At 45.5% G+C, this 14,410-nt stretch overlaps 1 protein-coding gene across 2 annotated transcripts in view; it reads left to right on the top strand.

The window, feature by feature from the left end:
- The first annotated feature begins 4,152 nt into the window (after positions 1 to 4,152).
- Positions 4,153 to 14,410, top strand: part of SLC4A10 (solute carrier family 4 member 10) — a 209,643-nt gene continuing 199,385 nt past the window's right edge. For both annotated transcript variants that reach the window (XM_016228164.3, XM_007671174.4), the window contains exon 1: positions 4,153 to 4,402. Coding sequence is in view for 1 of the 2 variants with exons in the window: in XM_007671174.4 (XP_007669364.1) it covers positions 4,355 to 4,402 (48 nt within the window). In the remaining variant the exon portion in view is untranslated. The remainder of the gene's footprint in view (positions 4,403 to 14,410) is intronic.

A 14,410-nucleotide genomic window follows, 5' to 3' on the forward strand; every position in this document is an offset into this window, starting at 1 on the left:
GCAGTAATAGAAGCTGTTGGAATAGATTGATTAAAATCGACTTAAAAATATTAAGCCTTTAGGTTTTATTTTCTGTCTTGTGTTTTAAAATCGGCCAATCAGATTTTTTTGCAGTAAGGACATCCACATATGCATATTGAAGGGGGAAGCTGAAGGATTGGTAATAGAGTTACCAACAATGTCAATGTCATTTTGACCAAATTCTGGGTCATGTCATATATATCAGGGTTTACTTCTCTTCCTCTCCTATTTTCTCCTCTCTATGGTCTCGAGCATTTGGGCAATAGTATTGGTCACCCCATTTGATAATAGGAAAGAGTCAGAATCTTCAGTGAAATCATGAATTATTCGGCAAATGCCATTGTTTGGCCAACAAGAAGCATGGGAAAGATTGATTTATTGGTGGTGGGTTTTTAACCAAACTCAGACAAGGTCAATTGATTGTAAAATCCTTGAAGAGGGACACTGCTGTCTAAATTCTTTGTTTTGCTCTCCATAGTGATAGTGAGTAACTGAAAACCAATGTGAAGAATGGAGTCTGGAGAAAATGCACTGAATGTTTGAAAATAATAAAAGAACAGGAAAGAGAGTTTGCTCTCTCTTCCCACATGATGAGGGATTCAGGTCCTGGCTTTAAATGTGGGTTGGGAGACTGAGAATGGAGAGTCCATGGTAGAACCTGCAGCCCCATAGTAGTTCTGTATTAGACTTGCTACTGAGGGGAAGAAAAGGGAGAAATAGTGCCCTTGAGACCCCTACTCATTTTCTGCACATGAATTAGCTGTAATGCTATTTTAGCCCAGCATGATCTGAGCTATATTTCTATGGTGGGGCTTTGACATCATGCAAGGAAACAAGATTATGTTGGAAACATCAGAAAGGCATGCTGAGTTTATAAAGTATGACATATTAGGCTGCCTACTTGAACTGCCTCAGTTCATAGGGAGTAAACAAAACAAGAGGCATATTGTAAGGTTTTTAGATAATTTAATTCTAAGTGGTGGCGTTGCAAGTGTAGTTTAATCAATTTGTATGAATTAGATGCTCTGCCGATCAGACCCTTCCTCTCACAACCTTTAGAACGCTAGATGGGCACCCTGTATGGGCTAAGGGAGGAGTAGCCAGCAGCAGCAGTTTGAGCTGTGCCAGGGATTAGATGTGGAGCAGAGTGGTGTCATGGATAGTGGTTGGGTTGGTCTTTGGGTTCAGTGGCCACAAATGGCCCAAAGTCTTCTGGATCCTACTGGTATCAAAACTGAGGGAGTGTGGAATGGGGAGAGTGAAGGTAAACTGAGTAAGTTATTTGGGACCTGGAGTTAGGTTGTGGGGAATGAGATAGTGGGTTGGGTTCTGGGAGGAACTTTCTGCTGGGTCTGGTTGGCCTTGGGATTGCATTTTGGTCTCTGCCACCCCCTCATTTCAGGACCTCGGCCCACTTATGTCATCCATGGGATAATGGCTGGAGGGGGCCACCACCAGGGAGCCATGGCCTGTGATGGACCAGCGAAGGGGTATTAAATGTGTAGTGGTCATAGGAGCCACTCGAACATAGTGCTTGGTCTATTTATGATTCCCATAAGTAGGTGGTGTTGGGATACTTGTGGAGGTCTCCTGAGCAATGGTGATTTCTTTGGGGTTGTTAGTAATGTGCCTTTAGACCAGTCCTAAAATCCCATGCCAGTATCTACTTCTACAGTTCCAAGGTGTAACATCCCCAAATTGTATTTTTCATTCAGCAGCCCCAAGGAAGGAGTTGCTGTGCACGTGGGTTCAGGTTGTATGCTAACTTCAGCAAGATGTGACTGAAAAGCATCAGCTTTATTGACCTGCACCAGCTCCATCAACAAACTCGAGCTGCATTTGGTGGTGTTCCCAGGGTAGGTGGTAGATTATTACATTTGCTGATAACAAATGTCCCACTTTTGATTATCATTAAGCACTTACCATATGCCAAGCACTGTACTAAGCACTGGTGTAGACATAAGATAATCAGGTCCCACGTGGGGCTCACAGTCTAAGGAGGAGGGAGAACAGGCATTGAATCCCTATTCTGCCGATGAGGGAACTGAGACACAGAGAAGGTAACCCAGCAGGTACGTAGTGGAGCTAGGATTCGAACCCCAGTTCCTCTGACTTCCAGGTCCATGCTCTTTCCACGAGGCCACACTGATACCATTTAGAATGTTCTTTCACCATTTTTTAAAATAGGCAGGGCATGAAGGAGCTGATGGAAGAAAGTCTTGCAGATCCATCTCTCCTGACCTCTTACCATGGCCCATCCAGGACAGACTAAGTCATTACCTGCTGGAAGTTGCTGAGGAGTGGTGCGTGGGTGACCACGATTTGCCTGCCCATAGTCCATTTAGCTCAGTTGTTAATCCAGCTTGTTCACTCTCTAAATGTAGAGTAGTAGACCACTTCAAGAAATAGGCACTATTTCAAAACATAGTAATCCTCACGTATGAGATCCTTCAAAATAATAACAGCTCTGCCTCTCTTATTCATTCTGTGCTCCCCATCTCTAAGACACTGAGGGACTTGCCCTGCTTCAGTAGGAATATCTATACTTGGTCAGACCTCACTACCATTTGGGGGCATCATATCATAAAGACCTGAAACACAGCCCACCCTCTAGCTTGTGACCCCGTGGCATGACAGAATACTCTTCCCACTCCTGCAGGAGTGTTTAGCCACCTATTTTAACAAAGCGATCTACCTGAGTTCCAAGTGGCGGTGAAGGGGCAGTCTGTCAGTCAGTGGTATTTGAGTGCTTACTGGGAGCAGAGCACTGTGCTAAGTACTTGGCCAAGTGCATAATCGACACAGAGGGGAGGGTGAATAGGGGAAATAAAGGGCTTAGTCTGGGAAGGCTTCTTTGAGTTGTGATTTTAGGAGGATTTTGAAGGTGGTGAGAGTGGTGGACTGTCAGATATGTAGGGGAGGGAGCTCCAGGCCCCAGGGAGAATTGTGAACAAAGGGTCAATATGGCAACTTCTGCTTGTTCCCACCCTTGTATGGTCTAAACGCGGCCAGACTGAGTTGCGGTGACCTAAATAGACCTGCTCTGTTAATTGTTCCAGATCTCTAACAAATTTTAGAAAAATGTGCCACCACACAAACATCATCAGCTGTTCACACTCCCCATGGCACCCCACCCTCTCCTCAAATGGAATTCTTGCCCTATCTCCTTTCCCTATATGGGTCATTTTGAAACTTACTTCAGCCATTTATTTGGACTTTAAAGCGAAGAATGTGCTTAAGCACCAGGTATTATGAAGGTGGACTATGTCAAAGTGTTTAGGAACTGTGGTGTTAGGTGCTATAGAAACACACACATCTAGCTCAGCGGTGGCAGTTTTTCAGTTTGAGGGCCGGGGTGAGAGTGGGTGGGGCTTTTAGGGGTAAGCGAGTGGGATGGACCCTGGGCGTGGCAACCTGGTTTCCAAAAGCTAATGGGTCAGACTGGATTTTGGGTCTCCTCAGCCTTGCTCCGAAGCACACTGGTCTAGTAAACAATGACTTCACCCCATTAGCTGGAAATCCAGGGTTGGGATGGGGAGAGGAAGTATCGGTCCCTATCACCCCCAAGGAGTTGGTACTTGTGCCTGGTTCATATACGATGTAATAGTGGGCTCACTAAGTGTGCTTTTAGCATTTATATTTGTGAGGTTTAGAAAAGCTTCAGAAAGCACCTTCAAACTAAGAAATATTAACCTATTTGAGAGATTTAGAAAAGCACCTTCAAACTAAGACATATTAACCCATCTGCCCACATTTAATAGAGGTGGTGGGTCAGGATTGCCTACAGCCTGGCTTACTTGGCTCAAAAGGACAATCTGATCACTGACCAGGATCAGCACCGGTAGTCCAATAAGGCAGTCGTGGGTTTGTCTGGGCTGCCTCTTGAAGGTCCTATTTATTGAATGGGAAGCTAGAGGTAGTTGAGACTGGTTTCATTTACCTGAGAGGGAGGGAGGAAGGATGGGAATCTCAGAACCCAAGCAGAGCCTTGTCCCGGCCCCTAGCGTAGGGCGTACCTCGTAAATCAATTTGGGCTAGATGGTTTATGCCCAGCCCATCCGCCCAGCGCCACAGGCTTACCTTACTAGGCAGGTGTGGGCAGTGATAAAGAGCTGGGCTATCTCCCTCCCTGGAGGGCCCAGAGCTGCGAGCATTCCGTGTGCAATCCAGCCAGCAGCCTGAGTGAGTAGAAGCCATGTGACTGTGGTGAGTGCAATCGCCTCCTGCTTCAGAGCTACCTGATCCGAATACTAAGCAGAGCTGGAGCTGGGCTCGAGCCTAAGGCACAGGAGACGCTGCGGAGACGCTGCCCCTTCCAGAAGCCTTTCAAAACATGGAGATTAAAGACCAAGGAGCACAAATGGAGCCTCTGCTGCCCACGGTAAGGGACTGGCTGCTGTCGGACCGATTGACCCCTTCTGCCGCAAAACCTGCCAAGTGAGAGGTCTGCTAGCCAGGTGCAGGGTGTGCACTACGAGGAAGTGGGGGGTGGAGGGGGGGGGGAGAAGTGGAAAAGGGGAGGGGGAGACCTGCTCCATGGCATATGGTCGTGGGTCGCCTCCCATCTCGGGGTGACTGAAATGAACAAGCAAAGCACAAGGATGCTTCCCCCCCGCCCCCCCTTCTCAATATGGATGCATAACGGTAAAATGTCTCATGTTTCGCAGCTGATTGAAGACACCGGGTTTGGGTTAAAGCAGCAGGGATAGCTGTGCATCTCTCTCTCTTTTCTCTCCCTCTTCTCTCCCTCTTCTCTCTCTCTCTTCCCTCTTCTCCTCCCTCCTTCATCCTCCTGTGATCCTGTCTCCCCGTCCCTTAGTTTCTCTGTCTGGACATCCTTTCTAAGGTGGGCGCTGATGGCAGCGGTCGCTCCATCAGCCTCCCCCGTCCCCATTCCTGGCCTCACGCCCACCCCCTGGGCACGGAGGCCTTGGGTGGGGGTGGGGGGGACCATAGGCAGAGACGCGGGGGATGGGCAGGGCAGGCGAGGGCGGCCCTCGCAGGTGCGCAGGTAGGGTCACCGGGCCAGGGACAAAGAGGGGACGCATCGCTCGGCCTTGGGGGTTCCCTGGGCTGCCACTGGGAGACAGCTCGCCCACTTGCTTAATTGGTTGCCCGCCGGTCTATCCAAGCCAAGGCGGCCTGGCCAGTCCTGCCCCTTCCCACACCTCGGCCCCAACGCCCGAACCGTGGCTCCCCTGCTCGCCCCTCCCATGGGCCTGGACTTGCAGCTATGGGGTCGCCCGCCCCTCGCCCCCTGTTCCTAAAGAGCCTTCAGCCACGTGACTCCGCCCCCTTCTTATCCCCACCCACCCCCTGACTCCTAGGATTCCCAGCCTCAGTGATCAGTGTCCTAATGTGGGTGTGTTGGTGTGGGTGGGTGGAGAGAGATCATTCCCAGAGCCACCCTGGACCCCTGCCTCTTCCCACCCCCCTCCTTTGCTCCAAAGCCCACCCACTTCCTTGGGGGGGGGGGGCACTTCATCTGGAAAGGGAGCCAGGGAGCTACCCGGAATCTCTTCCCACCTAGGGGAGGATAAACAGGAGTCTCCTGTTATTCTTCTCCATGCCCACCCTGGGCCAATGCGGAATGGGCTTGTGGAGTGGGCTTGGTACAGTGCTCTGCACATGGTAAGTGCACAATAAATACGACTGAGTGCATTTAACCTAACTAGAGCCCTAACCTCTTTCTCACACCCGCCAACAACTGCCTACCTCTGGTGGGGGAAAAAGTCACTCACACTTAACCGGAGCTTGAGATGTTGAGAGGGTGGTGCCTGGGGAGTGGTGTTAGGTCACCTGACCAGTGGTGATCTTAAAGTATCTGGGTTAGGTGTCAGGGGAGGCAGGAAGCCACAGGACACTTGACATAGGACCTCCTTGATGCTCAATTCTGAAAATAATGCTCACATGTGTAGGAGTGCATAGTCTTAACACACATACACAGTCTTACCTGGCAAAGCCAAGCCTTCTCTAAAACTCTGTTACCCAATTTAGGGGGCCACTGGTGCACATCTGATGTCTCACGTGTGCCAAAACAGTGGTTACTGATACACTCTCTCAGTAGGACTCAGGAGCATGAAGAATAATAATAATTGCATTTAAGTGCTTACAATGTGCCAAGCTCTGTACTAAGCACTAGGGTAGATACAAGATAATTCGGTCGCACACAGTTCCTGTCCCTCGGTGCTCGCTGTCAAAGTAGGAAGTATAACAGGTATAGAATCCCCATTTTACAGATTAAACTGAGGCTGAGAGAAATTGTGACTGCCCAAGGTCACACAGACAAGTGGTGGAGCTGGGATGAGAACCTAGGTCCTCTGAGTCACGACTTGTGTGCTGTCCTTGAGGCCACACTACCTTCCATATGCGATTTACTGCATATGTGACTGTGTGGTGTCGTTCTTCACCTCCTCTCTGTTCTCTCATCTTCTGGGCCCAAGGAAGGCCCAAATGAGGAGTTATGGTTTTCTGTCCTTTGATGCGAGTCTGGCCCAGCTCCACGTCCATGCGAGGCTCCAAAGTGGATATTCTCAGTGTGGGCATCCAGATATCGCTCAAGATTTTGGATTCCCCTTCTCTGCCAGGGTGAGCTGGTCTTAAAGGTAGCAGGGCAGTGGGGGAGGGGTAGAACCTAGAACCCCCTGACTTGACCCTTGAATCTTTTCTCCCAATCTGATTACACGAACTAGGTATCAAGTCTTGTCTCTCTGACCAGAAGCAGAAAGGAATGCAGAGCAGATGTGGCTTGACCAATTCACCCGACCCTTTTGACCATTTTGAGGAGCGTTTGCCAGCCACCCTGTGCAGACTAGATCGGCTTTGAAAGAGGCTTTAAAAGACACCTATCTCAGAACCACTTGTGGACAGTGACCATCTCTACCAGCATTGTATTGTACTTTCCCAAGTGCTTAGTACAGTGCACTGCACACAAGTTTTCAATAAATTCCATTGATGATGAAAACTTTTTCTCTCAAGTAGGCTGGTAAAAATTTAGATGGGGAAAACCATGATTTAATTTATGTCCCAGTGAATTTCAGTTAGTCAAGGCATCTGGCACCTGACTTTGCATTTTGCATTATATATTTGTATACGTACACCCCTCCCACCCCCCTTCTTTTAAAAGACAAAGTTGATAGTGTTTGGCTATCTGCCCTTTTAAATCATAGGGTGTTTTTCTTACACTTTTTTTGGAGGATTTTATCAGATCTTCATTATTAACTCCATTTGGCGATAATTCCTTACTTGTCAGTTTCAACTGTCTTTATGGCAGTAATGTCACTTCTAGACAGGACTGCCTCATCAATAAGACCAGTCAGAGTTCCCTTACACTTTTTTCCCCTGCATCCAACTCCTTTCCCCTCAAACCTGTCAAGCCATGTCTTTCCCCCCTACCCCCTCAAAATATACACCATCCCCTATCTAAATGCTCACCTTCCTGGGCTTGTCATCCTACTAAACATTAGTGCAAAAGGTGGCTATATGACTATGAATTTATTTAATTGCCATTGTCAATTTCATCATTGTATCTATGCCCTATTTTTGCAGTTCCTGTCTGCTTCTCTTCCCTGTTCAGTTGTAAGCTTCTTAAGGAGTATAAATTTGTCCCTCTAGACTATAAGCTTGTTTTGGGCAGGGAATGTTTCTACCAACTCTGTTGAATTATACTCTCTTAAATGCATAGGACAGTACTCTGCTCACAGTAAGTGCTTTATAAATACCATTGATTGATTGATTGCAAAAACTGTGTCATCAGCTTCTACTAAATGTTTCCAGGCACTTAGCACTGTGCCCATCACAGTTGATGCTGTTCTGATGATGATGATCCCTCACCTTCTGGTTGGCGGAATAATAATTAAATAATTAAATTTCATGAGTTTAAAAGCATTATGGAAATCTGCTGGTGAGATCTTTCAATCATGCTTTGAAGATCGGTATCCTATACACTTTGGAGAGTACAAGAGTTTGGAGAGGAGCGGCATGATCTAGTGGCTACAGCACGGGCTTGGTCATCAGAGGGATTTAGGTTCTAATCCAGACTCTGTCCCTTGTCTGCTCTGTGACTTTAAGCAAGTCATTTCACTTCTGTGCCTCAATTACCTTGTCTGTAAGATGGGGATTAAGGCTGTGAGCCCCATGTGGGACCTGGACTGTGTCCAACCTGAATATCTCATTTACCCCAGCACAAAGAACAGTGCCTGGCACATAGTAAGTGCTTAACATTAAAAAATTAGCTGAAATGCACCCTGCCCTCAAGGATCTTACAATACTGGGGGAGACAGTCACTAAAATCATCATTCAGTCAACTGTATTAAGCGTTTACTATGTTCAGGCCATTGTACTAAGCACTTGGGATAGTACAGCACAACAGTATAATAGATACATTCTTTGCCCATAACAAGCTTACATACTTATATAAAGAGATAGCTGTAGAGTAAAAAGATAAGTACATAAGCAATATGTGTGAGTATACAAGTGTTGTCATGGAGGTGCTGAAATGTTAGTTGGGGAAACGGGGGGAGTACAGAGTGTGGAGGTGAGAGATGAAACTAGATAGCCTCCCAGAGGACATGAGATTTCAAAAGGAACTTGAGGATGGGGAGCACAGTGGTCTTTTGGCAGTGAAAAGGGAGGAAACGCCAGGCAGTAGCAAAGGGTGCCAGCAAGAGTGACAAGAATGAGGCTCAGTGAGTAGGTTGACTCGAGAGGAACAGAATGTATTCAGTGCAGGACGTTCCACCTGATTTTGCCATAAGAAGCGAAAGAAAGCCTGAGGAGAAAGGCCAGGCCGCCCTACAACATCCATCGTCCATTTTCAAAACTCACTTTCCCCTGTACTTCAACCCTAGGTGAACCTGGGCAGGAAACAAGGCTTAACTCCACACTTTCTGCTTCCTGCAAACTGGTTCTGAGAATAGGCAGCTGAGAACAGATTTGCTTGCCCTAAAACAGCTATTCAGAGCAAATTAAAGCAAAGTGGTCTTTGGAAGGCCAAATGATTTGACTTAGATTTGCATATTTTGGACACATAATCAGGAGGACTAATTCTCTGGAGAAGACACTAATACTAGGAAAAGTCCAGGGAAAACATGGAAGAGGCAGACTGGCAGCTAAATGGATAGAGACCATAACAGTGGTAACAGACAAACCATTAGAAAGGTGGTGGATTATGGCAGAGGAAAGGACATTCAAGAGAAAGTATATCCATGGAGTCACTATGAATCAGAAACGACTCGACAACACTTAATAATAATAAAGCATCTATGGGTGGAGAGGAGGAGATGCTGGAGCCAGGATTAAAAATGGCCCTGGGCAACTACCTCCCTTCCACTGATCCCAAAGATGTTCAGCAGGCAGGGCACCTGAGCTGCAAGATTTGCATTTAGCAAAGAAGGGGAAATCAGCTCACCAACTGGGGTTTCCTTTCTTCTCAGGACAACTGGCTCTTAGTATTTTGGTGCACACTGAAGAGAGAATGCAGGAGCTAATGAATGTGTAAATTGTTACTCCTAATACAGACTGTTTGAAACTCACATGTGGAGAGTGTGCTTGCGGGGTGTTAAGTCCTGGGAGTTCCAAGTTGGGGAAATAGCTTGAGCTGGGGGTTGGAGGTAGACGAGTCAAGAGTGAAATACAGTTAGCTGAGGAGCAAAAGGTGTGATCTGGGATGTAGCCAGTGAAGACAGCCGGTATGTGAGGTGAAGAGAACTGGAACAGAACCCTGAAGCCAGTAGTGAGGACTTTAAATACATTTAGATTTAACACTTGATATAAAGTCCAAGCTTGTTTATAAATGCATTCAGAAACACTTGGAGCCATTAGAGTGGCTGGAGTTAGGTGGCTTACATTTAGTGTGTGCAGTGCATTTGGGATAAAAATCTTGGCAGATGAAACTCAAAAATGTCATAACAAGAGAAACAAGCATAAAGTGATCTTATTTCTCTCCTGATATAGATTTTGCATATTAGTTGGCTCACAGCCCTCATGTCTACTCCCTCTCTATGTGGTACCCATATACTTGGAACTATACCATTTAAGATCTTAATATTCACCTCACTCTCAGTGTCACAAAATGCATTGTACATATCTGTAATTCATTTTGTCTGTCTTTCCCTTTAGGCTATTAGCTCCTCTTGGGCTGGGAACATGTCTTTCAACTCCGTTGTATTCGCCCAAATGCTTAATATAGTATTCTGGTCCCATTAACTGCTCAATAAATACCAATGGTTGATTTACTTAATTTTATAGGAGATCAGTTCTTCTCTTTATTGAAAAACTCTTAATAATAATAATAATAATAATAATAATAATGTTGGTATTTGTTAAGTGCTTACTATGTGCCGAGCACTGTTCTAAGCGCTGGGGTAGACATAGGGGAATCAGGTTGTCCCACGTGGGGCTCACAATCTTAATCCCCATTTTACAGATGAGGGAACTGAGGCACAGAGAAGTTAAGTGACTTGCCCACAGTCACACAGCCGACAAGTGGCAGAGCTGGGATTTGAACTCATGAGCCCTGACTCCAAAGCCCGTGCTCTTTCCACTGAGCCATGCTGCTTCTCTGAACAAGTAGACCTAAAATTAGAGATCTCACATTAACACCTGGGAGTCAGAAGGTCATGGGTTCTAATCCCAGCTCTGCCACAAGTCTGCTGTGACCTTGGGTCAGTCACTTCACTTCTCTGGGTCTGTTACTTCATCTGTAAAATGGGGATTAAGACTGAGAGCCCTTTGTAGGATAGGGACTGTGTCCAACCCGACTACCTTATATCTCCCCCAGTGCTTAGAACATGCCTTGGCACTAGTGCTTAACTAGTACCATAATTATTATTATTATTAATCCATCTTTTTTTGATATTTAAGCACTTATTATTGTCAAGCACTGTTCTAAATACTGGAGCACTGTTCTAAACTTTAATCACAGTTAATGAATACTTAATGAATGGCACAACTAATAATGTGCCCATTACTGTGTTAAATGCATGGGTACAGTTCAAGCACAAGATCCGGCATAGTTCCTGTCCTTCATGGAGCTCTCATAATCCACATGAAAAAACATGTGTCATGTGAACTTCAAGATTAGTGTACAGTAATGCAAGCCATAAAGTTAGGAATGTTAGGTATGCATTTTAAAATCCTATTCTAAAAACTTAAATATACAGTAAATTCAATTACTATTCATGGAGAGTTTGCAGGGTAACTCTGCCCTGCATTAGGTGTTGTGTTTTTTTAAGCCATCCTAGCTGCAAAATTCCCTCTCATTTCTGCACAGGGAAATGTTGATTCTAAATTTGTTCATCCCAGTCACCTCCATGGCAACAGACAGTGATGTGTCTGAGTACAGGAACTACATGATTTAAAGATTGAGAAGCTTAAAACTTAGCCAAAAAGTTACTTGCAAAAAGTTAATGTTTACTTTGTGTTTTGAGTTCTGTTTTTCTGGCTATCTCACTGGAGAAACTTTCCTAAGAGCTGATTACTGATGCTTAGAAATTAGATCAGTGCTAGCTATAGTGGATTCTCCCATGGCCTAGATTCTGGTTCTAGTAATAATAACTGTGGTATGTGTTAAGGCTTACTACATGCCAGTCACTGTAGTAAGCTCTGGGGTGTGGGGGAGTGGGTAACAAGCAAATCAGGTTGGATACGGTCCCTGTCCCACATGGGGCTCACAATCTTAATCTCCATTTTACAGTTGAGGTAACTGAGGCCTAATGAAGTGATTTACCCAAGGTCACACAGCCAAGTGGCAGAACTGAGATTAGAACCCAGATTCTCTGACTCCCGGGCCCAAACTCTTTATACTAGGTCACGTTAGGTTACCTGCACCCCCCACCTCCAACAAGAATGGAAAGAGTTAGTCAAGAAGAGAGCTTTTTTTCCCAAGATCATCTTTCCCACTGTGGCTTATTCCAAGATCAAATTGTACCGAAGGCTGAACTGGTGTCTGCATAGTGGGCCAGTCCCCCAAGGAGGGGGCTGAGAAGTGGGAAAGTGAGAAGCAGCGTGGCTCAGTGGAAAGAGCCCGGGCTTGGGAGTCAGAGATCATGGGTTCAATTCCCGGCTCTGCCACTTGTCAGCTGTGTGACTTTGGGCAAGTCACTTCACTTCTCTCTGCCTCAGTTCCCTCATCTGGAAAATGGGGATGAAGACTGGGAGCCCACGTGGGACAACCTGATGACCTTGTATCCCCCCAGCGCTTAGAACAGTGCTTGGCACATAGTAAGCGCTAAACAAATACCAACATTATTAAAGTGAGGAAACATTCACAGGCTACCATAGCCTGCATTAAAATTGGTTCCTCTGTAGCGATGGGGGAAGAAGGTGGTAGTGGTAGACTAGGCTTGTGTCCCCAGTTGGGGCCCACATAAGCCCCATCTTTACCCTTATTTCTTTCTTACTCCCACTCTTTTTAAAATGTCTTTTCTCCTTCCTGTCCTCTCTGCACTCATACGTCCTTTTCTCCCATTTCCCAGTTATTCTGTGTGCCCCAATCAACCACCACTCCTTTTTTTTAAAAAAAAACCTGGTTTGCGGTGGCCACTGTGACCACTCGTTACAAGCCTCTGGGAACCCTCACATCCTCGGAGACTGGCCCTAGGTGGAAAGTGGAACTGGGCAAGAAGGCAGGGAGACACGGAGGAAAAAGGGGAATAAGTTTGGAGGTGTTGGGAGCAGAGTGTATGTGGTTGCCGAAGGGAAGTGATTACCAGGAAGGTAATCGTTGTATTCCTAAAGGAGAAAAAACAAACAGCCTATTCCCAATTGTTCAGGTCTGTGTGGGGAAAAAGTAAGGAAGTCCAGTCCTGAAGAAACTCTGATGGCTGGTTGTTTTGGCAGGCCTGGCATTTCAGCATTTCCGAAATTGAATCCGAAGGGAAATCAGGGAAGGTACATGGAGGGAAGAGAAATATTTTATTGGTGTAGTCACTAAAGAAAGAGTGGCACTAAAGTGCTATTTCTTCATTTAGGCAAATAAATAAGCTTTCTCTTCCCATTTCTCTTCTGTTTATTTTCCTCTCTTTCTCAAATGACAGCCTGTAGATTTGATGGATATTGAGTGCAGCGGCAGAAGAACTAATAAAGTCTGCTTGGAAATGTTCTGTCACACACTTATTTCAACTTGAAAACTTCCCAATCTGTCATTATAGCCTCTATTTTTAAGTGTTGCTCTATTCTCACAAATTATTATCCCTAGAAGAAATCTAACAATCAGGCATAAAAAACCCCCTCAATTAGTAGGGTAGTCAGACCTCAGGGAATCATTTGGGTTCTAGTTGAAAATAAGAAAATAAATTATTTGGTCAGTGGACAACTGAATGGGCAAAAATGTCACTGGGTCCCCAGAATCACTCACCGTCCATTTGTCCTGAATTAACTTCCAGTTTCCTGTAAGGGTCTTGGGCTGCAGTTTGAGGAAGGGCTTTAGAAAGTGTTCAGAGCCGTTTCTGTTTTTGAGTGCCACCTCATTTTCCATCACCCCCTCTCTCGAACATCTATAGGGTGCCACTTGGACTGAGGAAAGAAAAACTTCTAGAAATTTGAGGGGCCAAGTACCATTTATTATGGAGCTTTGCAGTTGTGGACTACTAGTTCCATAAGCCCTACTTAAGTTCTAGAAACCATTTCCAACTTTATTAACAACAACCATTAACAACTTATACTTTTCCAAGCATTTGGGCAGTGCTCTGCACACACCATACCATTGACTGATTAAGCACCAGCGCCCTTTGAAAGACCTAGGAGTTCCTTAAGCCTCTTAGTGTGGCTATCTACTTCTCCCCATGAAGGGACTTCTCAAATGTAGTGAGAAACTTGAAGTCATGCAGTGTAAAAAGGAGCTCAGCTTTAGCTTATCTGTAAATAAGCAATAATTCAGACTGCAGGGGTTTGTGGTTAGTGTGGGAAGGTGTAACGGAATAGGCTGTTGTGTGATCAAAAGTCTCTCCTGCACTTAAATAGAAATGGTCTACTATTGGTAGGGAAAGGTGAGTGTAGTGTTTTTTCCTCCTCTTTGGGTTGTAAAATCCTTTTTGTACAGCTATTTCCCACCAAGAGCCATCCCATATTGCTGAATTCAGTTGATCAGTTTTATGGTGTTTCTCAGCATTCCCTAGCCAGAGCACTTTGCTTGAAAACTGCAGATGTGTTCGATTGTCAAATTAATGGGCCATTACAAAACAATTCTAAATCGGGTCCTTGCAGGGAGGCAGGACAAGTCTAGTGATAAGAGCCCTCTTCCTAACCTGCTGCTTGATTTTTGCTTTTTGATTATAAGGAAATCCCCTATTCTCGGTTTTGAAAGTGATTATAACTTCATTGAAAGGAATACTAATGCTATTTTACTCTACCAATTGCTTAGTATCATTGATTAGAAGAGTGCTCTGCA

This window comes from Ornithorhynchus anatinus, chromosome 9 (genome assembly GCF_004115215.2).
Source record: "Ornithorhynchus anatinus isolate Pmale09 chromosome 9, mOrnAna1.pri.v4, whole genome shotgun sequence".
Classification (NCBI taxonomy): Eukaryota; Metazoa; Chordata; class Mammalia; order Monotremata; family Ornithorhynchidae; genus Ornithorhynchus; species Ornithorhynchus anatinus.